Raw genomic sequence first — 26,936 nt, forward strand, 5'->3', positions numbered from 1 at the left:
ATCAGACGCTTGGTTTGAAGTTGGATGTTTATGAACTTAAGAGTTTGATCTTGATCGATGATTCTTTCTTTTGATTTTAATTTCGGTGTTTTGAGCCTCTGAACAATTTTGGGTGAAGTATTAGGATTTTGTTGGTATGATCAAACCTTGATAAAATCTTCCAACTTAAAGTTTTCATATTGAGATTCACTTTATCAAATTAATCCCGAACTGCTCAAAAATCAAAAGCAACACTATCTCAAGTCATAATACACCATATGAAGCCACTAGAAGTCTTAAATCACTTAACAAAATGCTAGAACTCAAAATGACCGACCGGGTTGTTATATCCAATTGGTTGTTTTGAGCCTGGGGAGGCTAGATTATTAGGCACCGATCTGTTTCGAGATGCTTTGGAGAATGTGAAGTTGATTCAGGAGAGGCTTCACACCGCACCCTCCAGGCAAAAGAGTTATGCAGATAGAAAGGCTCATGATGCGGCATTTATAGTGGGCAAGAAGGTTCTACTCTGAGTTTCGCGTATGAAGGGCGTGATGAGGTTCGTGAAGAAGGGCAAGTTGAGTCCTCGGCTTATTGGTCTATTTGAGGTTTTGTCGAGAGTTGGTGAGGTTTTTACAAGCTTACTTTTCCACCCAGCTTGTCGGGAGTTCATATGATGTTTCGTGTTTCCATGCTTTAGATGTACTATGAGGATCCGTCACATATGTTGGATTTCACTATGGTGCAGTTGGATAAGGATTTGACTTATGATGAGGATCCGGTATCAGAGTAGATATCCTCACGTTTTTGGTATTTCAAGTATGACTCTAAGCTCGTTCGAGGGTGAACGTTTGTCTAAGAGGGGGAGAATATAAAGACCCTCCCGATCATTTTATGTATTTTAGACCCATTCCCTATTTGATGTTTCCCGATGTGAATGTGATGTTTGGTGATTTACAGGGATAAGTGGGATTGATTTCGGGAAGGTTAGGAATGAATTGAGACACGTAGTCTTATTTTGGAAGCTTAAGTTGTAAGAGTTGTCGAAGGTTTGACTTTTGTATAAACTACCTCAGATTCATGTTTTGATGGTTCTAATAGGCTTGTATGATGATTTTGGACTTAGGCGTATGTCCAGATTTAGATTTGCAGGTTCCTAGGTGGATTTGGCTCTAATTGTTGAAAGTTTGAAATTTGAAGATTTGGAAAGTTCATAAGTTTTACCGTGGGTTGACTTTGATAATATCAGATTAGGATTTTGGTTCTGGTAGTTGGTATAAGTTTGTTTTGTCATTTGGAACTTGTGTGCAAAGTTTGGGTTCATTCCGAGTTGGTTAGGCTTGAATCAGATGCTTGGTTTGAAGTTGGATGTTTATGAACTTAAGATTTTGATCTTGATCGATGATTCTTGGTTTTGATGTTAATTTCAGTGTTTTGAGCCTTTGAATAGCTTTGGGTGAAGTATTAGGACTTTGTTGGTATGATTGTGTAGGACGGGACTCTGTTGTATTTCGGATGAGTTCCGGACCACTTTGAGTTTGGTTACCAGTCAGGTTCTGGTGTTTTCCCACCTGCGAAGTTTGGAGCGTAGGTGCGAGTCCACATATGCAGACAAGTGAGGGAAAAAATTAATTTGGGGGGACAGGGAGTCCACAGGTGAGGAGTTTTTGGCACAGAAGCGATCACGCACCTGTGAGGCTATTCCACAGATGCGGCTCCGTAGAAGCGAGATTTTGCTTCGCAGAAGTGGAGGATCGGGGATGTTAGTGATCTCCCATATGCGAGCATATTGCCGCAGAAGCGGAGTCACAAAAGAGGCATATGTGTCCGTAAAAGTGGAATCACTCGGCAGTGTTATTTTAATTGAGGGTATGGCCTCTTTTATCATATTTTTAGATTGGGAGCTCGGATTGGGATGATTTTTGAGTAAATTTTTGCCCACTTGGATTGGGTAAGTGTTCTTAACTTGTATTGATTATTATTCGTGATTGAATTATTGATTTTGGCTTTTGGTTGATAAAATATATGGGAGGAGGTTGGGGTTTTGTAAGAAATTTTGGAGAATGTATATTTGAGATTTAAATCCCGATTTGGAGTAGATTTTGGATGAAAATTGTATATTTGGACTCATATTGGAATGGGTGTTCGGAATTTGTGAGTTTTTTCAGTTTCTGATGTGTGGGCCTGGGTTGACTTTGTGTATTTGTGTAAAGATTGAAGATTTATCGTTTGGGATTGTTTTCTTTGAATTTGTTGATGTTATTGAGTTGTTTTTGGCTAGATTCGAGCTGTTCGGAGGTCAATTCGCATGGGAAGGAGTTTTTGGAGTAGTGTTTGGCTTGTTTGAGGTAAGTATCTTGCCTAAACTTGATTGAGGTACTATTTGCCTGAGTTATTTATGTTGGCTACGTGTTATGGGTGGCGTACATGGGAGGGGTTGAGCCTATGTGTGTGCACCAGGTTTTATTCATATTCGGGGTAGTATTTAGGCTATATTATGTCTTGATTTGAATATTTGTGATTCTACTATGTTTATTTACATGTTGTACGACTATGAAACTTCGTGGATCATGTTAGAGATTATGTGTAGGTTAATCTCATGTTCAAACATGATAACCGCTATTTTGAGGCGTATCCTGTTACGCCCCATGTTTTCGTAAGTAAAAGTACGCCATAAGTAAATTGATATAAACTCGGAAATGAGATGTTACATCCCGCATTTTTATATGTTAAGGTTTCGTCGTAAGTTAATCGACGTAAGTTCGGGGATGAGATTATTTTGAGATTATAAGCATTATGCTATTTCAAACAAGTGATGAGTAAATTCGTGAAGGTGAGAGGGCAAGCAAATCGAAGAAAATGAATTTCGTCGAAGTTTGACATTTTGAGATAAAATACGGTCCAAGCTACAATACCCCGTATTTATGGACTAGTGCCATATAAGGTACCACATGACCATGATAGTAAGGTATATAAAGTATGTTGAAAGTAAGTAGTATTTAAAGTAATTTGAGATAATTCTTAATTATGTGGGTAATTGGTTAATTATTGGGTAATGGGATATTACCTAATTAATTAAGCATAATTTGGATAAGGTTAAATGCTCCCAATGTGGAAGCATGTGTAAAGCTTTCATCAAGCCTAACGTGACTAAGTATTTTATTTGGCTAGGTGGCACCTTGAAATTAACTCTTGGCTAAGCCATAAAAGGCTCTCAAATTGACAAATTATGGAAAGAGCAACGTGAGTGCTTATATTAAAAATGGTAGGCAACTTAGTAACGTGACATTCTGCTTCAACAAGAATTCAAGCAAAATTTTCTTAAGCATCTTGGCAACATAATTCACTTCAAGAAAGGTCATGAAAGATTTTGATCAAATTCATTTAAGAAAGATATCATACGGATCTGCTATGGCAAATTGCTTCAACAAAATTCATACGAGACTACGTAATGTAATAGCAACGGGATTTGCAATTCTAAGAGAGTACATTACAATTTTTCTCAAGAACATCATACAAGATTTTTCCCTACTTCGATCTGTCGTTACGTGTTTTCGCAAAAGACATGTGTTAGAGGGATCGTCAAGAGGATCGGTCCAGGTATGCTAAAGCTATCCCTTCTTTCTTTTTGGCATGATCTATACGACACGAACGAAACGAGCAGATGCACAACTTCCATAAATGACTCTATTCATAGATATACTAGGGGTGTCTATATTCTTGATCCCCCATGTGAATTATTATTATATCTTCTCTTCATGGGTCTCAGAAAAATACGTATTTGATAAAGTTTATCCGACAGGCATATTATTTTTATGATATTCCGAGAAATCTTATTAACGTATTTCTTATGCATTTCATGCATTTATACATGTATATTGACCCATGACCAGATGGCATTTTATACGCGTATATATATATATGTATATGGGATATGGAAAAAGGTTACGACGTTATATACGCACCACCACCTGATCAGCTGGTATACGTTGACGATTTTGCCCACAGTTGCCGAGATGATATGATGGGATGCCCTCAGAGGCTTGATGATGTTATGACATATACCTAAGCATGGTATGATATTTCTACGCATATGCATGACATTGTAAGTATTAATGATTCACATAGTTATTCAGACATACATGTCGAGTCTTTTACTCCATATTTTTCTTATGTCTATTGTTTACTGATTTTTAATCCTTACATACTCGGTACATTATTTGTACTGACATCCCCTTTGCCTGGGGACGCTGCGTTTCATGCCCGCAGGTCCCGATAGACAGGTCGAGAGTCCTCCAAGTAGGCTATTAGCTCAACGGAAGAAGTTGGTGCGCTCCATTTGCTTCGGAGTTGCTTGTTTGGTCAATATGATTTAGAGTGTATTGTTTGGTATGGCAGGGCTCTGTCCTGACCTTTATGACAATTATGTATTCTTAGAGGCTTGTAGACAAATGTCATGTACGTAAAAGATTGTATGGCCTTGTCGGCCTATGTTCAGTGTACGAGTGGTTATTTTGGTCTTATAGGTCCGTATTTCAAATGTATAAGTGTATAAGTTTTTATATTAGATTGGGCTGTCTTATATTGATTATTCCCTTATATTTATTCTGGTTAGCCCATGACGACCCGTTTGGCCCATTTGCCAATGAAAGTACGATAAGAAGGATATGTAATGTTGGTACTCGGTTGAGTAAGGCACCGGGTGCCCGTCGCGGCCCATCGGTTTGGGTCGTGACAAAAGTGGTATCAGAGCAGGTCTGTCCTAGGGAGTCTACAAGTCGTGTCTAGTAGAGTCTTGTTTATGGGTGTGTTGTGCACCACACTTATAAGCAGGAGGCTACAGGGCATTTAGGACTGTCACTCTTTCTTCTTACTCTAGATCATGTGGTAGAGCTCAGTTGTAAGAACTCAATTTCCTAAACTCTATCTTATTCATAATACGACGATGCCTACATCTAGAAAGACGGTTGGTAAGAGATTGCATGTGGCTGTGAAAGAGTTAAGTGAGAGGGACTCGATTTTGCATAATGCTTATGATGAGTAAATGTAAGGTCTTCAGTAGATCATGTGTGTACTAAGACGTGTAAGCCTTTTGATGAGGAGCCTTAAGGTAGAAATATCTATCCACCCCTATGGTGAAAGGCAGTGAGAGATTCAGAACATAGATACAAGTTTCAACAAGTAAAAGAAGCAAGATGAAGAAGGGTATGAGGCGCCCAGTTAATTAAGATTATCAGTATTTAGAATTCAGGCACATGAATGTAAGCCTTTTGAGTTACCTTCAACAATAACAGAGGTATGTATAATTTGGCCACACCCATTTCAGTTATACCCTATTGGGGGCTAACAGGTGTAGTTTAAGAAAAGGACAGGATATCAGGATCCGGCTAGGGTTAGAGTAACCCAAAATGGTGAATTGATTGTTTGTGTTAGTTGACATTTTCGAAGGATATTACAAAGGTGCTAATAGATCTCCTTGTGAGGCACCCAGATGGTGTACTCTAGAATATTACAATTAGATGTGTATAGTACCATGATCAAAACAATTCAGAAGATAGGCACTGAAAGCATGGAAGGGATAAATATTACCTTAGTGTGGCTCGCATCCCCTAGTAGAGCGAGAATGTTAAGCAACCCCAAGAGCCAATGGATGGAGTAAAGGGGAGCTAAAAGCAAAAGAATGTGATTCATGGATGATAATGGTAGATCAAAAAGATGACAGTATTACAGAGTCTATAGTCAAGTGAAGGAAAGGATGATAGGTGACAGTCCCTGAGATAACAAAAGAGTACAGGCCATAAAGTCATATCCTCATTTCAAGAAATAAGTTCGTGACTCCAACGTGATTACCAAAAAGGAAATATTAGACCCCAGAATTATAAGAAATCAGCATGGACTGATGAACAAGATAAATTAAACATGAACTAGGGACTGAGTGATTGGATAATAGTCAGCATCATGAGAATTTCAGATTTCATTCCGACGATAATAGAATGGACAATGGAAGAAGATTCATGAGAAATTCAGAGAATGGTCACTTCAGGAAGACGCTTCCCTAAAGCAAGCAATGTGAGAAAAGTTAAGCTTAAGGGACTGTGCCAGTTATACTAATTGTCACCCTCGCGAGTAAGGAATTTTGTTATCCTTGGTACCTAAGTATTACCGCAAGGCGAGTAAGGGTCATCGATGATGTGAAAAGACTCTGAAGATGAAGAGGTAAAACATCTATAGGTAAATCGTCGTAGCTCTAACTCTTAGTACTCCCCTAAAGGGGGAATATGAAGTGATGTGGCATAAAATCAGAATTAAGTGGTTCTAGTAACTATGGAATGGTAAAGGAAGAATGCGACAAAAATGAAAAAGGGATGAGATTGCACTTATTCAAAGCCTACAGATAGGCTACGATTCTAGAACATTATGCAAACAAGACGTCAAGGAAAGGAAGTAAGGATTCCTGCCCGAGACGTTATTGGTAAATAAGGAGCCAATGCAAAAGGTAAGTTAAGACAAAGAAAATAACCCAAGAAAGATTACGCGGAACATTGACATGAGAATGGGCCAACGAGTAGTTGGTAGTTGATTCAGGAAGAGCCTAGTTATGGCTAGATAGGAAGTTACAGACGATTCAACAGATCGTGCAAGATAAACATAGTAAAACCCAACATAGTGAATTCGGCCTCGCAGTAATGTCATTGTAATACTTGAGAAATATTCAGATAGGAGTTGGGGTAGTTAAAGGTACCATATGAGTATTACATGAATAAAAGAGAGTGCCACTGGGAAGGCATTCAAAACTTCAGTTCAGGAGCAACCGTACAAGCACATAAGTGTGGAGGTAAGTAACTAAGGAATTTATAGGTGGGTACGAACATCAAGAATTCCATTGGGTATACGATGTAATAAGCTCGTAACTTGACTAGGTCCAGAAGGTATCCCTAAGTACTACAACAAAAGATTTGCTAAGCAAATAAGGAAGAAGCCTTCAACCTAAGCTCAGTGACCTAAAGAGGGGATGGTCTTATAACAATAGTCTCACAATGACATTGTATGTACTCCATAAGAAAGTGGCACCTACCGTGGCTAACAAATGGGAAGTAAAATCAGAAGTGATATTCAAGATCATATGAGTGGTATGGAATTCCAACATGCATGGGAACTAAGATAAGCTAAGTATGCACGCAACAAGGGGGCAGAAAGACAAGGAAAAGTATTGTCTTGCGTTTAAAGAAATCTGAGAAGGAACGAAAAGAATTATTCGATTAATGATCCAGAGTTAGTTACGTTATGAACGCACTTAAGAGTTCAGAGTATTATTCATGCAGCATATATGTTGACAATCATATAGCTGTAGAAGACTCTGGTATAAGTTAAAAGAAAGAATTGAGTCCAGGTCATAGACAAGGGATTGAATTGTTAGATGATGGTATCACGGATATTCCATAGTGGCTATGAAAGATTAAAGTAATAACTAATACCAGAAGCCGCAGATCGGAAGATAGCTTAAGCCTACACAAAGGATGATCAGAAGGAAGAGGAAACTAAAGAGTTATATCAACGAAGCAAATCAGGAGTCTGATTATTGGACCCAGAAAATTTTAGACATCATGATTGAGAACATTGCAGAATCACCCTTAATATCAGAGGTGCAAGTGTTATGATAGAGCTTCAAGTTGTGGATGTGAATTATACCTATGTGGAAGGGAGGTCATAAAAAAGATAGAAGATGTGAGGCGGGATTTTAAGGTAAGTAAGGCAAAGGTGAACAACGTACGGGATACTCAAATGCAGAAGGTTGCGAATAATCCATACTGCAAATAGAAGGTTAGAAGCACTGGGATTCAGTATCCAGGAATGGTAGCGGGGTCGTCAGTGACATATCTTCCAGCCTATGGTTTCTAGGTATCGAGAGAGAGTAAAGAAGAGTTAGAGACGATGTGATATCTCGCTTGATGTCCCAGAATAACATAAGGAAATTTTTATGATGCAAGCAAGTTGAAGGAAGATTTCAAGTAGTATAAGAGCGACAAGGTTTTTGGAAGACAGGAGTAAGGATAAGAAAAGGTGAGTGAGAAGGTGACGAGAATGGATAAGTTCTTGGGATTAAGTCCATGAAAACAAGAGAGCTGATGGGTTCTTTAAGTTATAAAAAGCTCAGTATAACCTGAATGAACTTAAAGGAGTCTAAGACTAATAACATACAGAAGAGATGGAATGCTACCCTAGTAGTAGAATGAGGGTGTAATTGTGAAAGATAAAGGATGATGTTTGGGTAATGATTTCATGAATTGTATAGGATTAAAATACCCATGTAAGGTAAATCACATTGGGATGCTATTGTCACGCCCCAAACTCGGAGAGCGCGGCCGGCGCTCAACCGAGAGAACCCGGCCGAGCAAGCCTCTTAGATTTTCTTCTACCCAAACTCATCCATCAATAAAGAGGAGATGTACTCCATTAATCAACACTGAAAAGATTTCATTAATAACTTCCATTTCATTCCCATCAGCAACTTCATTTATAAATTCCAAAATATTACGAGTTTATAGAATTAATGAAAAACCTAATTTCTAAGTACCAACATTTCTAGTTCAATTCCCAACATCAACCATAACTCACAATCTGTCTACGGAGCCTCTAAGTACAATAGAAGAGTAATATGGAAATACCGGCAACAAGGCCCCGGCTATACCTCAAAACACAGTACATGAGAAACAAAAGATACATGACCCCGAAATGAAGTGGGGCTCACCAAATCAGCTGAAAAGAGTGTACTGCTATCACTGATCAATGTCGCCTGCTGTAGAACCACTTGCATCCATTAAAGATGCAGCACCCCCGGCAAAAGGGACGTTAGTACTGTCGAATAGCACTAGTATGTATAGCTAAAAATCCTCTTTCAAAATAGAATGCCCATATAAGAAAAGGCAACACATAGAAACAGAAAGTCACAATCAACAATATCCAAATGTCTAGTTAAAATATAATAATTTTCAAAATACAAACTTCATACATAATTTTGGTTGGGAGATCATTAGCACCGATATACCACCGTCTTTGTTAGCACGGAGTCCGATCACGCCCGATCGGCTAGGCCATCTCCCCACGGATAATGTGGTTTGACAGGTGATGCGAAAGAAAGTTGTTACCAAGAGTAGTACCACCATGTGCGCAACATGGCATCTGATCTCCACCCGATCAGCTAGGCCAGAAGAGTTGCATAGGTGCACTTACAAGGTCAAGAGTCGTACAGGCTGCATGATAGAAGGTAGCAACAGTTACGAGATTGGAAGGATTCCGACCACAAGTCGTGGTGTGAGAAAGAGGCCTAAAGGGGGGAATGCCCTGGCCTTTGGATTTATTCATAGAACAGTTGCCTAGATGATAAGGAGAGTACTAAAGAATTCGCAAGAGCTATAGGTTATAATAATGATAAGTGCATCAGTCAACATTCGAGGACGAATGTTCCAAGGGGGGATGATGTTACACCCCATATTTTCGTACGTAAAAGTACGCCATAAGCAAATTGATATAAGCTCGGAAATGAGATGTTACATCCCGGATTTTTATAAGTTAAAGTTTCGTCGTAAGTTAATCGACGTAAGTTCGGGGACGAGATTATTTTGAGATTATAAGCATTATGCTATTTCAAATAAGTGATGAGTAAATTCGTGAAGGTGAGAGGGCAAGCAAATCGAAGAAAATGAATTTCGTCGAAGTTTGACATTTTGAGATAAAATACGGTCCAAGCTACAATACCCCATATTTATGGACTAGTGCCATACAAGGTACCACACGACCATGATAGTAAGGTATATAAAGTGTGTTGAAAGTGAGTAGTATTTTAAGTAATTTGAGATAATTCATAATTATGTGGGTAATTGATTAATTATTGGGTAATGGGATATTACCTAATTAATTAAGCATAATTTGGATAAGGTTAAATGCTCCCAACGTGGTAGCATGTGTAAAGCTTTCATCAAGCTTAAGGTGACTAAGTATTTTATTTGGCTAGGTGGCACCTTGAAAGGAACTCTTGGCTAAGCCATAAAAGGCTCTCAAATTCACAAATTATGGAAAGAGCAACGTGAGTGCTTATATTAAAAATGGTAGGAAACTTAGTAACATGATATTCTGCTTCAACAAGAATTCAAGCAAAAATTCCTTATGGATCTTGGCAACGTAATTCACTTTAAGAAAGGTCATGAAAGATTTTGATCAAATTCATTTAAGAAAGATATCATACGGATCCGCTATGGCAAATTGCTTCAACAAAATTCATACGAGACTATGTAATGTAATAGCAATGGGATTTGCAATTTTAAGAGAGTACGGTATAATTTTTCTCAAGAACATCATACGGATTTTTTCCTACTTCGATCTGTCGTTACGTGTTTTCGCAAAAGACATGTGTTAGAGGGATCGTCAAGAGGATCGGTCCAGGTATGTTAAGGCTATCCCTTCTTTCTTTTTGGCATGATCTATACGACACGAACGAAACGAGCAAATGGACAACTTCCATAAATGACTATTCATAGATATACTAGGGGTGTCTATATTCTTGATTCCCCATGTGAATTATTATTATATCTTCTGTTCATGGGTCTCACAAAAATATGTATTTGATAAAGTTTATCCGACAGACATATTATTTTTATGATATTCCGAAAAATCTTATTAACGTATTTCTTATGCATTTCATGTATTTATACATGTATATTGGCCCATGACCAGATGGTGTTATATACGCGTATATATATGTATATGGGAAATGGAAAAAGGTTACGGCGTTTTATACGCACTACCACCTGGTCAGTCACTGTGGGCAAATTGTCAACGTATACTAGCTGATCTGGTGGTGGTGCGTATATAACGTCGTAACCTTTTCCCATATCCCATATATATATAATATACGCGTATATAATGCCATCTGGTCATGGGCCAATGTACATGTATAAATGCATGAAATGCATAAGAATTTCGTTAATAAAATTTCTCGAAATATCATAAAATTTATTTGCCTTTAGGATAAACTTTATCAAATACGTATTTTTTTGAGACCCATGAAAAGAAGATATAATAATAATTCACATGGGGAATCAATAACATAGACACCCCTAGTATATCTATGAATAGAGTCATTTATGGAAGTTGTCCATTTGCTCGTTTCGTTCGTGTCGTATAGATCATGCCAAAAAGAAATAAGGGATAGCCTTAACATACCTAAGCCGATTCTCTTGATAATCCTTCCAACACACATCTTTTGCGACAAATCACGTAACGGCAGATCGAAGTAGGGAAATAATCCGTATGATATTCTTGAGAAGGATTGCACCGTACTCCCTTAGAATTGCAAAATCCCATTGCTATTACGTAGTATAACTTCGTATGAAATCTCACGTTTTTAAATTCTTGAAGATCCATAAAAGCTCACGCTACTGAATTCTTGAAAGCTCACGTTATTGATTTATGAAAGCTCACGTTATTGAAAGATGAAAGCTCACGTTGCTCATGAAGTTATCTTGCTGAAGCCTTTTTTTTGGTTATAATACACCTTCATTTTTGAATTGGAGAATGAATCTTAGTCTTGGTGGTGTGGCCCCACCTTTCAAGGCTTGTGTCATATTTATTCCTTAAAATGTGCCACCTTTCACTCTTTATTAAGAGTCATTTAGGTGGGAAGGGGGTGCTGCCACGTTTTTGGGGGGGTTAAGTTCTCCAAAATCTTTGATTATCCAAAGATTTTAATTAATCTCCCACTAAAAATTATTAATTATCCAATTATTCACATAATTTTCTAATTAATTAGGTAATATCCCATTACCCAATAATTAAGAATTATCTCAACTTACTTAAAATACTACTCACTTTTAACATACCTTGTACACCTTACTATCATGGCCATGTGGTACCTTGTATGGTACTAGTCTACAAATATCGGGTATTTTAGCTCAGACCGTATTTTATCCCACACCAACAACCTTCAACGAAACTCATTTTCTTTGATTCGTTTACCCTCTTACTTTCACGAATTTACTTATCACGTGTTTGAAATAGCATAATGCTTAAAATCTCAAAATAATTTCATTCCCGAACTTATGTCGATTAACTTATGACGAAACTTTAACGTACGAAAATACGGGATGTATGTCTCATTTCTGAGCTTTTATCAATTTACTTATGGCGTACTTTCACGTACGAAAACATGGGCTATAACATCATTCTCCCCTTTGGAACATTCATCCTCGAATGTTGATTGGTGCACTAATAGCTCTTACGAATGGTTTTAATATTGTCCTTGCCATCTAGGCAACTGTTCTGTGAATAAATCCAATGGCCAAGGCATTCCCCCATTTAGGTCTCTTTCTCACACCATGACTTGTGGTCGGAATCCTTTCAATCTCGTAACTGTTGCTACCTTCGGTCATGCAGCCTGTACGACACTGACCTTGTAAGTGTGCCTATGCGACACTTCTTTCCTTTTTCCTTGGGCTTTTAGCCAATCTCTAGGCCTCACTTTGTAAACATATAAAGAGCTTGATAAGGTATCCCTATGGGCATCTATAGGTATACTGAAGTTCTTCGCTCGGTACTTTGTCGAACTTACGAATATTGCTACATCTCAATTTATCGTTACTGAGGTCTGCTACCAAACTCCAGGTTATGTTTCGTTGCTTTATCCCATATGTATAAATCTATGTCCTTTAATGCTTCCTCATTACTATTCATCTTAAGAATGACGGCCTAATATCACCTCATATTTTGTGACTTTTGTCCATCCATTGTTGATTCACCTTAATGTAAATCTGCAATCTACTAGTGATAACTTGAAACCTCTTATGTAATTACATTGTCACCCGGGCTTACGTTGCATCGAGGAATATTTGAAGTGATTTTCCTGATCTATTTAGCGGTGATACTGTACTTCAATAATCGTATTTTATAGCATCCCAATGTGATTCACTTTACATGGGTATTTTAATCCCGTACAATTCATGAAATCCTCTTCAAGTCATTACTCAATTGAAGGCCCAAACGTCATCCTTTGTCTATCACAATTACACCCTTATTCTACTACCAGGCAGCATTCCATCTCTTCTAAATGCTATTAGACTTAGATTCCTTTGAGTTCATTCAGGCTACACTGAACTTTCTATAACTTAGAGAAACCATTAGCTCTCTTGTTTACATGGGCTTAATCCAGAGGACTTATCCATTCTCGTCACCTTCTCACTCACCCTTTCTATCCTTACTCCTGTCATAAAACCTTGTCGCTTTACTATACTTTAGCTTATGACCTATACATATCTATTTATACTATTCACAACCTTCCTTCAACTTGCTTGCACCATAGATTTCCTTATGTCATTTTGGAACATCAAGCGAGACATCACATCGTCTCCAACTCTTCTTTATTCTTTTAAATAGACCTCTTGATACATAGAAACCATAGGCCAGAAAATATGCCACTGACGATGCTGTTATCATTCATGGATACTGAGTCTCAGCGTTTCTGGCCTTCTATCTGAAGTATGGACTATTCACAACCTTCTACATTTGAGTATCTCGTACGTTGTTCACCTTTACCTTACTTACCTTAAAATTTCGCCTTACATCTTCTATCTCTTTTATGACCTCCCTTCCACATAGGTATAATTCACATCTACAATTTGAAGCTCTATTATAACACTTGCACCTCTGGTGCATATACAATCTGGTGGGAGCTTCATACTGACTTCTTATGAGGCTGGTGCTCTTCTAATTGGCTTTATCGTAGAGCCATTATAGAATATGGTTGTTGTACTATCTCTCTTGTACCTATGATATTTAGAGTAATTCTGCTATGTTCTCAATCATGATGTCTATAATTTTTTGGGTCTAATAATCGGACTCCTGATTTACTTAGTTGATGTAACTCTTTAGTTTCCTCTTCCCTCTGACTAACCTTTATGTAGGCTTAAGCTATCTTCCGATCTGCGGCTCCTGGTATTAGTTATTACTTTAGTCTTTCATAGCCGCTATAGAATATCCGTGATACCATCATCTAACAATTCAATCCCTTGTCTATGACCGGGACTCAATTCTTTATTTTAACTTATACCAGAGTCTTCTACAGCTGTATGATTGTCAACATATATACTGCATGGATAATACTCTAAAATTTAAAATGCATTCATAACGTAACTCACTCTGGATCACTAATCGAATAATTCTTTTCGTTCCTTCTCAGCTTTGTTGAAATGTAAGCTATTACTTTTCCTGGTCTTTCTGCCTCCTTGTTGCATGCCGGAGTTTTCGTGCAACTCATATGATCTCGAATATTACTTTTGGTTTTACTCCCTGTTCATTAGCCACGATAGGTGTCACTTTCTTATAGAGTGCTTACAATGTTGTTGTGAGACTGTTGTTATAAGACCATTTCCTCTTTCGGTCATTGTGCTTAGGTTGAAACCTTCTTCCTTATTTTCTCAAGTAGTCTTTCATTGTATTACTTAGGGAGGATCCTATGATTCTTGTAAAGCTGTGAGCTTATCACATCATATACCCGATGGAATTTTTGATGTCCTTCCTCACCTATAATTACCTATAGTTACTTACCTCCACGCCCTTGTGCTTGTAGGGTTGCTTCTAAACTGATATTTTGACTGTCTTCCTTGTGGGACTCTCTTTTATTTCCGTAACACTCATATGGTACCTTTACTATCCCAACTCCTATCTGAATTTTTTTTTTATTTTCAACGATTGCGATCTCGTATCTGCGAGACTGAATTCCCTATGCTGGGGATCAATACATTTATCTTGCATGATCTGTTGATTTATTTGTACCCTCTTGTCTAGCCATAACTAGACTCTTCCTGAATCAACTGCTAATTACTCGTTGGTCCATTCTCATATCTATATTCCATATAATCTTCTTGGGTTATCTCTTTTATCTTAACTTACGTCTCGCACATGCTCCTTATCTATCAATAACATCTCGGGCAGGAACCCTTACTTCCTCTCTTTGACGTCGTGTTTGCATAATGTTCTGGAATCGTAGCATATCTGTAGGCTTTGGATAATTGCAATTTCATCCCTTTTTCATTTTTTTTATTGCATTCTTCCTTTACCATTCCATAATTGCTAGAACCACTTAATTCTAACTCAATGACACATCATTCCATATTCTCCCCCTTTATTGGAGTATTAAGATTTAGTACTACGACGATCTTCCTATAGATGTTTTACCTTTTTATCCTTGGTGTCTTTTCACATCATCGCCGACTGCTTACTTACCTTACAGAAATCCTTCTGTATCAAGGATAACAAAATTCCTTACTCACGAGGGTGACACCTAGTATAACTGGCACACACAGACCCTTAAGCTTAACTTTACTCACATTGCTTGCTTTAGGGAAGCGCCTTCCTGAATGACCTGTAAAGGTTATTCTTCTGTCGTCCATTCTATTATCGCCAGAATACAATATGAAATTCTCATGATGCCGACTATTATCAGATCACTCAGTCTCTAATTCATGTTTAGTTTATCTTGTTCACTAGCCCATATTGATTTCTATTACTCTGGGGTCTAACTTTTCCTTTTGGTAATCACGTTGGAGTCACAAACTTATTTCTCGAAATGAGGATATGACTTTATGGCCTATACTATTTTGTTGTCTCAAGGCATGTCTCATCTCGTCTTCCTTTACTTGACTATAGACTCTGTAATACTGTCATTTACCGTTGTCATCCATGTATCACATCTTACTCATAATGCTTCATTAATTATCTTCTTATTTCCCTGCTAGCATTTCTGTTTATCACTTTATTCTGAAAATTTCAACAGAACACTCTTTTGCTTTTAGCTCTCCTTGTTCCATCCACTAGCTCTTCGGGTTGCCTAACATTCTCTCTCTACTAGGAACGGGAGCCACACTAAGATAATATTTATCCCTTCCAGGCTTCCTGTGCCTATCTTTGTAGTACTCATATTTAGCTGTACTATTTTAGAGTGCACCATCTGGGCGTCTCACAAGGAGATCTATTAGCACATTTGCAATATCCTTCGGAAATGTCAGCTACCCCTAACAATCCATCCACCATTTTGGGTTACCCTAACCCCAGCTAGATCTTGATATCCTGCCTTCTCTTATACTACTTCTGCTAGCTCCCATAGGGCATAACTGAGATCGATGTGGCCAATTGTACATACCTCTGTTATTGTTGAAGGTAACTCAAAAGGCTTATATTCCTCAGCCAGAATTGTAAATACTGATAATCTTCATTAGCTGGGTACCTCGTACCTTTTTTCACCTTGCTTCTTTTTCTTGTTGAAACTTATATCTACCTCCTGAATCTCTCATTGCTTTTCACCATATGGGTAGATATTCTTACCTTAAGGCTCCTTATCAAGAAGCTTACACACATGTTTTGCTGAATACTTCACATTTACTCATCATAAGGATCATGCAAAATTAAGTTCCTCTGACTCAACTCTTCCACAACTATATCTCTTACCAATCGACTTTCTGGATGTAGGCATCATCGTATTATGAATAAGATAGGGTTTAGGAAATTGAGTTCTTACAACTGAGCTCTACCACACGATCTAGAGTAAGAAAAAAGAGTGACAGTCCTAAATGCCCTATAGCCTCCTGCTTATAAGTATGGTGCACAACACACCCATAAACAAGACTCTACTAGACACCGCTTGTAGACTTTCTAGGATAGAACTGCTCTGATACCACTTTTGTCACGACCCAAACCGATAGGCCGTGACGGGCACCCGGTACCTTACTCAACCTAGTACCAACATAACATATCTTTTTTTATCATACTATCATAGATAACTAAGCTGGAGAGGCTGCCGTGAGATAAGTAGAATACAACATGAAATATCAACTTATGCATAAGACATATGGGCCTATAAGACCAAAATAACCACTCGTACACTGAACATAGGCCGACAAGGCCATACAATCTTTTACATACATGACATCTGTCTACAAGCCTATAAGAATACATAATTGTCATAAAGGTCGGGACAGAGCCCCGCCATACCAAACAATACACGTCTAAATCATACTGAACAAACAAGCAACTCTGAAGCAATGGAGCGCACCAACATATTCTGCTGAGCTGGTAGCCTACTTGGAGGACTCTCGACCTGTCTATCGGGACCTACGGGCATGAAACGCAGCATCCCCAGGCAAAAGGGATGCCAGTACAAATAATGTACCGAGTATGTAAGGAATGAAAATCAGTGAACAATAGACATGAGAAAAACATGGAATAAAAGACTCGACATGTATGTCTGAATAACTATGTGAATCATTAATACTTACAATGTCATGCATATGTGTAGAAATATCATACCATGCTTAGGTATATGCGTTCATAACATCATCAACCCTCTGAGGGCATCCCATCATATCATCTCGGCCACTATGGGCAAATCGTCAACGTATACCAGCTGATCATGTGGTGGTGCGTATATAACGCCGTAACCTTTTCCCATATCCCATATACATATAATATATGCGTACATAATGCCATCTGGTCATGGGTCAATGTACATGTATAAATGCATGAAATGCATAAGAATTTCGTTAATAAAATTTCTTGGATTGTCATAAAATCAATATGCCTTTCGGATAAACTTTATCAAATACGTATTTTTCTGAGACCCATGAACAGAAGATATAATAATAATTCACATGGGGAATCAATAACATAGACACCCCTAATACTTCTATGAATAGAGTCATTTATGAAAATTGTGCGTTTACTCGTTTCGTTTGTTTCGTATGGATCATGCCAAAAATAAAGAAGGGATAGCCTTCACATACCTGAGCCGATTCTCTTGACAATCCTTCCAACACACGTCTTTTGCGACAATTCTCTTTTGCCTGGGGACACTACGTTTCATGCCCGCAGGTCCTGATAAGTGCTCCAAGTAGGCCATCAGCCCAGCGGAAGATGTTGGTGCACTTCATTTGCTTCAGAGTTGCTTGTTTGGTCAGTATAATTTAGATGTGTATTGTTTGGTATGGTGGGGCTCTATCCCAACCTTTATGACAATTATGTATTTTTAGAGGCTTGTAGACATATGTCATGTATGTAAAAGATTGTATGGCCTTGTCGGTCTATGTTTAGTGTACGAGTGGTTATTTTGGTCTTATAGGCTCGTATGTCAAATGTATAAGTGTATAAGTTTTTATATCAGATTGGGTCGTCTTATATTGAGTATTTTCTTATGTTTATTCTGGTTAGCCCATGATGGCCCGTTTGGCCCATTTGCCAATGAAATACGATAAGAAGGATATGTAACGTTGGTACTCGGTTGAGTAAGGCACCGGGTGTCCGTTGCGGCCCATCGGTTTGGGTCGTGACATATCCGCCTAATCTAAGCTGTAATTGTACACTTTGCACATGCATACAATTTAACATATCATTTTATCAGTCCAAGAGTACTTGATTCGATGTTTATTAACTGTATACATGTAGTTTTGTATATGCTTTCTATGTTCTAGACTGGTTTGACAACACGTGAGTTGTCTGTGCGGGTTGAGTTGATTGTGGTACATGATTTTTCGTGCGGTTGTTATGGCACGTGAGTTGTCCGTGCAGTGTGTGGATAAGGATCCATCCCCCTAGGTCCTTCCTCTCATGTTTCTTCTTGTTGACGTACACACACTCGTGGAAAGCTAAGCAGCGTTGGGTTTTTGTATATCTTCTCTATATGCAAATTCCTTGGGTTTATACATGATTTTACTGCATATCTTCCTATATGCTGGTTCCGTACTTGTATACATGCCTCTTTATGCATATCTTTCCTATATGTTGCTTTCGTGGACATATGTACTACTACCTTTCGTGGCTGGAAGATGACATAGCTGGAGATGTCAAATCGGGTATCAAGATAAAGGGAAAGATCATAGATGAAGAGGCTGAAGCTCAAGTGAAATACAAAAGGTTGCGCAAGAGGGTCTTTGAATCCGAAGCTAAGCACATGAAGAAACACAAGACAAACATGGAAGCTATAAGAGAATGGAGATAAATAGCAAACAAAGCAATAGAAAGGTTGGAGTATTTGGAGCAGGGATTGATGGAGTTAAAGGGGAAAATGAGGAAGAGACTCTGGGACTACCAGGGTATGGGATATGATGAAGGTGGAAAACCAGCAATGGCCTACCTTTTGATTGACATGGAAATTTCCCTTTAATAGTTTATAGTTAGATTTCATTTTAGAATTGATGTAATAAGGCCTTGCGCCACTAGTGACTCCGTTTCATTATTTCATTTTAGTAATATAATGGTTTGATTTATTTTGCGTTAATGGGATGAAACAATGTAGGCACAAATTTCTCCAAGTTGTCGCTTAGGCCTACCTCGGGCACAACGACGTCAATTAGGACGCGAACTATTGAATGCTTTATATGCTATTTGTTTAAATACCGCAAGACTCTTTTATTTTTACCTTACTGACTTGACTGCCTTTTGTTTTTCTTTCTTATGATTATTCCCATTCCCAAAAGTTGACTCGTGCACTCTGGCAACATCAACGTACCATACAAGATCTAGAGGTCCTCTGCCTCATCCCCCTTCTAGCAACATAAAAAAAAGGTAAAGAGAAGATGGATAACGTGAGTGGAAATAGGAAAGACAATGCTCATTTGGCAAAGAATGTGGAAATCTCAGATGGGAGAAGCATGGAGAAGCACACTGGGGCAGAACGAGCTGATTCTGTGTTTAGAACAAAAGATTCTAGAATTACAAGGTAAGTTAGAGCAGGTATGTAACCTCGCTAACCTGTCCCTCACCTTCAACGTCCTCGATATCAAACACCAAAATACCAATACTCAAAATCTGTGACAACCCCAGAATCCACAACCTCAAGCTCCAGAAAATCCCCATACCACTCAATAGTACCACAACCTCACACTCCCACAAAACCTGAACCCTCCACCAAGATCCACAACAGCACCATCACAACGCAACTCAATACTCACAAACCGCCACCTACCCCTCTCCTCAAAATGCACCACAACCTACCCATGATACATCCCAAGCATCCATTAATGATCATCAATTTCCCCAAATCCTTGGCACCCACCAAATCAACCTCATATACATGGAAGCCCCGCCATACACACCGTAACAAACCCTATACACACCCCAACCCACTAAAAAGGACCTGCTTATTAATAACATGGCCGAGGAGTTGAAGAAATTATCTAGAAGAGTTCAAAGTGTCGAAGGAGGAAAGGGTATTGAAGGCTTGAACTATGAAGACTTGTGCATTCAACCCAATGTAGAACTGCCCGAGGGTTACTGACCTCCAAAACTCGAGATGTTTGATGGCACTGGTGATCCCAAAGCATACTTGAGAACTTATTGCGACAAGCTCGTAGGTGTGGGTAAAAACGAGCAAATCCGCATAAAGCTGTTTATGCGAAGTCTCACAAGAGATGCCTTGTCATGGTATATCAGTCAAATCTCGAAGAGTGGTCTAGCTGGGTGAGTATGGCATCCAATTTTTTGGACAGGTTTAGATTCAATACAGAAAATGCTCTAGATGTGTTGTACATCCAGAACATCAAGAAGAAACTCACAGAAACCTTTCGTGAGTATGCTAAGGTAAGGCTACCACTAGAGGAAGAACAGATGAATAAGTTCTTCATATGAGCTCAAGACCCGCAGTACTATAAAAGGTTGATGGTCATAAAAAACCACAAATTCTCTGACATCATTAAGCTAGGGTAAAGAATTGAAGAAGGTATCAAGAGTGGCATGGTCACCAATTTTGAAACTCTGCAGGCCACTAATAAGGCTTTACTGTCTGGAGGTATCTTAAAGAAGAAGGAAGTGGGTGCCGTGATGGTAGCCCATGGGCCAAAATCTCCCCTCACCTATCAAACACCCCCATCAGTATATCATCCCTCACCCCCAAAATACCATTATCCTGTTACCACCTACCATACCTACAATACCCACCCATCATACTATCACTCACCGTTACCTACCCGACAGAACTACCCTAAACCCCGAGCCAACTTTGACCGCAGACCTCCCAGGCAATACACCCCTCTCGTTGAACTAATAGCCCAATTGTATGAGAGGCTGAAAGCTGCCAGTTACATCACCCCTATCCCCGCAACTACAATCGAAAACTCAGCTCAGTGGATCAACCCCAACAAAACTTGTGCCTATTACTCTGGCATGAAAGGGCACACCATTGAGGAATGTCGCATGTTGAAGGATAAGATTCAAACACTGATTGATACTAAAGTAATATAGTTGAAAGAGTCTGCACCCAATGTTCGCAATAACCCTATTCCCGACCACAGGGGTAAGGGAGTAAACATGATTGAGACTAATGAGGAATGGGACCAGGAAGGGTCTATTGGTCTTATTCGGGAAGGAGACACCGATGTGGTATCCGCCTGTAATGCCCTCACCAGTTGTGGTACAGGACAATACACCTTTTGAAGGCGAAGTAGCTATACCTAGGCCACCGTTCACTGTGATAGTAGCTCCATCACCGACTTACCGATCTAATGTTGTTCCATGGGACTATGTGGCTGAAGGAAGAAGAAAAGTAAAGGCCAAGGTGGAAGAAGCGGGCGTCGCTCAAGGGATGATTAGAACAGGAAAAGTGCATACATAGGAGAATCTTGCTCACGTAGGGTCAAGTAAGGAAACTGCACTGAAACCACCTGCTGTGGAAACATGTACTGATGATTTATGGAGGAAAGTACAAGCTAAGGAATATTCTGTTGTTGATCAGTTGAACAAAACCCAGCCCAAATATCTATTCTATCGCTGCTACAAAATTCAGATGCACACAAGAATGCCTTGATAAAGGTGTTGAGTGATGCTTATGTACCTGTTGGCATGACTAGTGGAGAGATGGAAAATATGGTGGGAGAAACACTGGAAATACATGAAATCACTTTCCATGAAGATGAGTTGCCACCGGAAGCTTTGAGTCACAACCAGGAACTGCACATTACTATGCAATATGAAAACAAGATCATCGCTCGGTCTTGATCGATGGAGGTTCGAGTCTGAATATCTGCCCTCTGACCACATTGATGAGGTTGGGTATAGGTATACCTAAAATATGGCTGGGGAGCATGAGCGTGAAAGCATTTGATGGATCACAAAGAGCTACAATTGGAGAAATCCATTTGAGTTTGAAGATAGGTCCAACTGTGTTTGATGTTGAGTTTCAGGTATTAGACATCTCTTCCACTTACAACCTGCTGCTAGGACGACCATGGATACATATGGCCGAGGCATTTTCATCCACTCTGTATCAGGCTGTGAAATTCAAGTGGAATCACCAGGAGGTGGTCATTCATGGAGATGACAACAATCCTATTTATACCAAACTAGACTGTACCAGTAGTTGAAAGCAAGAGGAAGCTAGGAGGAGAGATATTCCACAACATTGAACATGTAATCACAGTTGAGTAGGGCTGATGGTGGAGTGAAAAAGTGTTGAGCATGTTACTTTGGCTAGGGTACGAGCTTGGCCAAGGTTTCGACCCTAAGATTCAAGGGATAACAAAACTGATATGACCAAAGAGCCAGAAAATACTACCTTTGGTCTTGGGTATGAATACACCATTCATGAACATCAGAATTGGACGGCTCCATGGAACGATTTCTACTATCCATTGCCTATACCCATACCATCATTGTACCAGAAATTTTACAAGGCCGATGTGATTTGAGGTTCTGAAGAAGATGAGATCCTAGCTGGTATAAAAAGTCTGTTCCTAACTGAAGAAGACATGGATTGAAATGTGATTTTGGGAGAGGAGGCGGAGGATCTCACCATTCAGATGGCAGGAGATGGAGATGTTCTAGGGAATTGGACTGCTACACCGTCCCGGGCTTGTCGAGCACCTGGGTAGCTTTGACAGACTAGTATGATTTTTTTTTTCTAGCATTTAAGACATTCAGTATTATTATTTTGAAAAGAATACTCGAGACATCGAGTCATGTTTACTTTGACATTTATGTTTTAAATTAATGCATTATTTCTCTTCATTTATTTCTGTTATTATCTTTGCGTTCTTTTCAACATAAGTATTTTCTATTATGTTGAATCTACAACTGTGACATGTAATGAGACAACACAACACAATGAGAGTGATTCAGAGGAATGGGAGAATGATATAATACCTAAGGAAATCGTCCGATAAGTAGAGGATTTTGAGAACAAACCCAAGTTGAACTTAGAGGAAATTGAAGCGGTTAATTTGGGGGATTCCGAAATAGTCAAAGAGACCCGCATTAATATCCACCTAACACTATCAGACAAAGAAAAATACATCAAACTTTTGAAAGAATATGAAGACATCTTTTCCTGATCCTATGACAACATGACAGGGTTAAGCATATCCATAGTAGCCCACAAGCTACCTACCAACCCAATGTGTCCACCAGTGAAGCAGAAACTCAGGAAATTCGAGCCAGATATGCGTTTGAAGATAAAAGAGGAGGTTACCAAGCATATCAATGCCAAGGTCCTTCGAGTGGTCGAGTATCCGACCTAGTTAGCCAATATCCTACCCGCACCAAAGAAAGATGGGAAGGTCAGGGTATGCGTTGACAATAAAGATCTAAACTAAGCAAGTCCCAAGGATGATTTTGTGCTGCCAAATGTACATATCTTGATTGACAACTGCGCCAAGCATGAGCTCCAGTCATTTGTCGATTGTTTCGCTGGATACCACCGGATCTAGATGGATGAAAGAGACACAAAGAAAATAACCTTCATCAGGCCGTGGGGTGTGTACTGCTATAAGATGATGACGTTTGGTTTAAAGAATGCTGGAGCTACTTACATGAGGGCCATGACTACACTTTTTCATGATATGATACATAAAGAGATTGAGGTTTATTTGGATGATGCCATCATCAAACCCAAGAAGAGCTTAAATCACATAGCAGATCTGAGAAAGTTCTTCGACCTCCTATGGAGATACAACCTAAAGCTGAACCCCGCAAAATGCACCTTTGGGGTCCCTGCTAGGAAGCTACTAGGTTTCATTGTCATTCGCTGAGGGACTAAGCTGGATCCATCAAAGATCAAAGCCATCCAAGATTTGCCGTTAACTAAGAACAAAAAAGATGTGATGAGCTTCTTGGACTGTCTTAACTACATCAGCCATTTCATAGCTCAATCGGCAGTAATGTGTGAACCAATCTTTAAGATGTTAAGGATGGATGCTGTAATAAGTTGGACTATGGAATGTCAAAATGCTTTCGATAAAATCAAGGAGTACCTATCCAAGCCTCCTGTGCTGGTCCCGCCGGAGCCCGGGAGACCTCTATTGCTATACTTATCCATGTTGGACGGAGCATTTGGACGTGTCTTGGGACAACATGACAAGACCGAAAGGAAAGAGCAAGCCATATACTATTTGAGTAAGCATTTCACACCCTATGAAGCTCAGTACTCTTTATTGGAGCGTACTTGCTGCGCGCAGACATGGATAGCCCAAACACTGAGGCACTATTTCTGCGCATACACCACATACCTCATATGAAGAATGGATCCCCTAAAATATAATTTTTAGAAACCTATGCCTACTGGCATGTTGGCAAAGTGGCAGATACTTTTGAGTGAGTTCGACATCATTTATGTGACATAGAAGGTAGTCAACGGGCAAGCATTGGCCAATCACCTGGCAGAAAACCCTGTGGGTGGAGAGTACAAACCATTGAAGACATATTTTCCCGATGAGGAGGTATCTTTAATATGGGAAGATATCACCGAAGCTTATGATTATTGGGGAATGTTCTTTGACAGAGCCACAAAGTTCAAGGGAGTAGGCATCGGAGCTGTTCTGGTATCGAAAATCGGCCAACACTATCTGGCATTTGCCAAGCTCAGATTCACATTCACTAACAATATGGCAGAATATGAGGCTTGCATTTTTGGGCTTAGGTTGGCCATTGACATGAACATCCAAGAAATATTGGTAATCGGAGATTCAGACCTGTTGATACATCAGGTACTCGGAGAATGTGCCACCAAGAATACCAAAATACTACCATACTTGCATTGTGTAGATGAAGAGATTCACAAAGATAGAATTCAAGCATGTTCCCCTGATTTAGAACGAGTTCACAGACTCATTGGCCACCTTGTTTTCCATGATGCAACATCCAGATAAGAATTATATTAACCCCATCCCAATAGAGATCTGTAAGCAGCCTGCCTACTGTGCCCATGTTGAAGAAGAATTTGATGGGAATCCATGGTTTCACGATATCAAGGAGTATCTGGAAAAGGGAAATTATCGAAAAGTTCTACACACACTCAAAAGCGCACATTACGGAGATTGGCAAACCATTTCTTTTGGAGTGGAGGAATTCTATACCGAAGGAATCCTGATATCGGATTGTTAAGATGTGTGGATGCCAAAGAAGCATCCAAACTGCTTGAAGAAATACATGCCGGGACGTGTGGATCCCATATGAACGGGTTTGTTCTAGTCAAGAAGATATTAAGGGAGGGATACTTATGGATGACTATAGAGACTGACTGCATCAAGTATGTGCAAAAATATTACCAGTGTCAGGTATATGCTGACATGATACGGGTTCCACCCAATGAACTAAATGTGACAAGCTCGCCTCTGCCTTTTGTCGCTTGGGCATGGATGTCATCGGCCCAATCGAGCCTGCTGCCTCCAATGAATACGGGTTCATCCTGATAGCCATTGATTACTTCACCAAATGGGTCGAAGCTGCCTCCTACAAAGCCGTGACAAAGAAGGTCATAGCAGATTTTGTTCGAGATCATATTGTCTGCCGATTCGGGGGTACCTAAGTCAACTATCACTGACAATGTCACCAACCTAAACAGTGATCTGATGCAAGCCATGTGCGAAACATTTAAGAGCAAGCATCGCAATTCCACTATATACAAACCATAGATGAGTGGAGCTGTAGAAGCCACCAACAAGAATACTAAGAAAATACTAAGGAAGATGGTCGACAACTACAAACAGTGGCATGAGAAGTTACCATTTTCTTTGCTTGGATACCGCACCACAATTCGAACATCAACCGGGGTAACTCCCTATCTATTAGTTTATGGTATTGAAGCTATTATACTTGCCGAGGTAGGAATTCCTTCCATGCAGATCATACAAAAAGCTGAGCTTAGTGATGGAAAATGGGTATAGAGTCGATATGATCAATTGGCTCTCATCAACGAGAAAAGAATGAATGCAGTGTGTCACAGCTAACTTTACCCAAATAGAATGGCAAGGTATTTCAATAAGGTTAGACCAAGACAGTTCACACTGGGGAAACTGGTTCTGAAGCGAATCTTCCCTCATTAGGATGAGGCAAAGGGTATCTCACCAAACTAGCAAGGTCTTTACATAGTTCATCGAGTGCTGATAGGAGGAGCACTCATACTAGCAGAAATGGATGTAGAGATATGGCCAAAACCTATCAATTCGGACTCCGTCAAAAGATATTATGTCTAAGACTGTATTTAGACTTTCTTCTTAATGTAACATGAACTACGCTTGACCTGAGTTGCGTTTAAGAGAGGATACATAGGCAGCCCTATGGGTTTGGTCACCCTCCATGATCGAGAATTGGGGGAAAATTTGAATTTCGTCAGATCCAAGAGTCACTAGAAGATTATTATTCGGAAACATATCAAAGTTGATCCATCAGAACTGGGGCAAAATTTGAATTTGGAGAGGTTCCTTACAATCCTACATAGGACACAGACGTTGCAATGCCTCAAAATGTCTCACAGTCTATGATTCAACAAATCTATCTATTTTATGCATTATCATGCTTTATGACCGAGCAATTACAAAATTCATATTTTCAAAACTCAAATTTTTGTAATAGCCAAATGCTATCCAGGCTAGCTCAAAGTGTCACGCCCCAAAACCGATGAGCGCGACCGGCGCTCAATCGAGTGAACCCGA

At 39.4% G+C, this 26,936-nt stretch overlaps 2 protein-coding genes across 2 annotated transcripts in view; one reads left to right on the plus strand and one right to left on the minus strand.

Annotated features, from left to right (window-relative positions):
- LOC108945033 (uncharacterized) overlaps positions 1-26,936 on the minus strand; it is an 84,499-nt gene that overhangs the window by 54,538 nt on the left and 3,025 nt on the right. The window lies entirely within an intron of this gene.
- On the plus strand, positions 22,095-25,386 carry LOC117276629 (uncharacterized). Its single transcript, XM_070180626.1, has 3 exons — positions 22,095-22,193; positions 24,627-24,989; positions 25,096-25,386. The coding sequence occupies exons 1-3, from the start codon at positions 22,095-22,097 to the stop codon at positions 25,384-25,386; spliced, it is 753 nt and encodes a 250-aa protein (XP_070036727.1).

Source organism: Nicotiana tomentosiformis, chromosome 7 (assembly GCF_000390325.3).
Source record: "Nicotiana tomentosiformis chromosome 7, ASM39032v3, whole genome shotgun sequence".
Lineage (NCBI taxonomy): Eukaryota > Viridiplantae > Streptophyta > Magnoliopsida > Solanales > Solanaceae > Nicotiana > Nicotiana tomentosiformis.

Bases quoted from the DNA above. Each gene is read 5' to 3' on its own strand.
- LOC117276629 (XM_070180626.1), top strand. From the start codon at position 22,095: ATGAGCGTGAAAGCATTTGATGGATCACAAAGAGCTACAATTGGAGAA. The intron at 22,194-24,626 runs GTATTAGACATC...TATGTGACATAG, and splicing joins TGTTTGATGTTGAGTTTCAG to AAGGTAGTCAACGGGCAAGC. The intron at 24,990-25,095 runs GTACTCGGAGAA...CCCCTGATTTAG, and splicing joins CAGACCTGTTGATACATCAG to AACGAGTTCACAGACTCATT.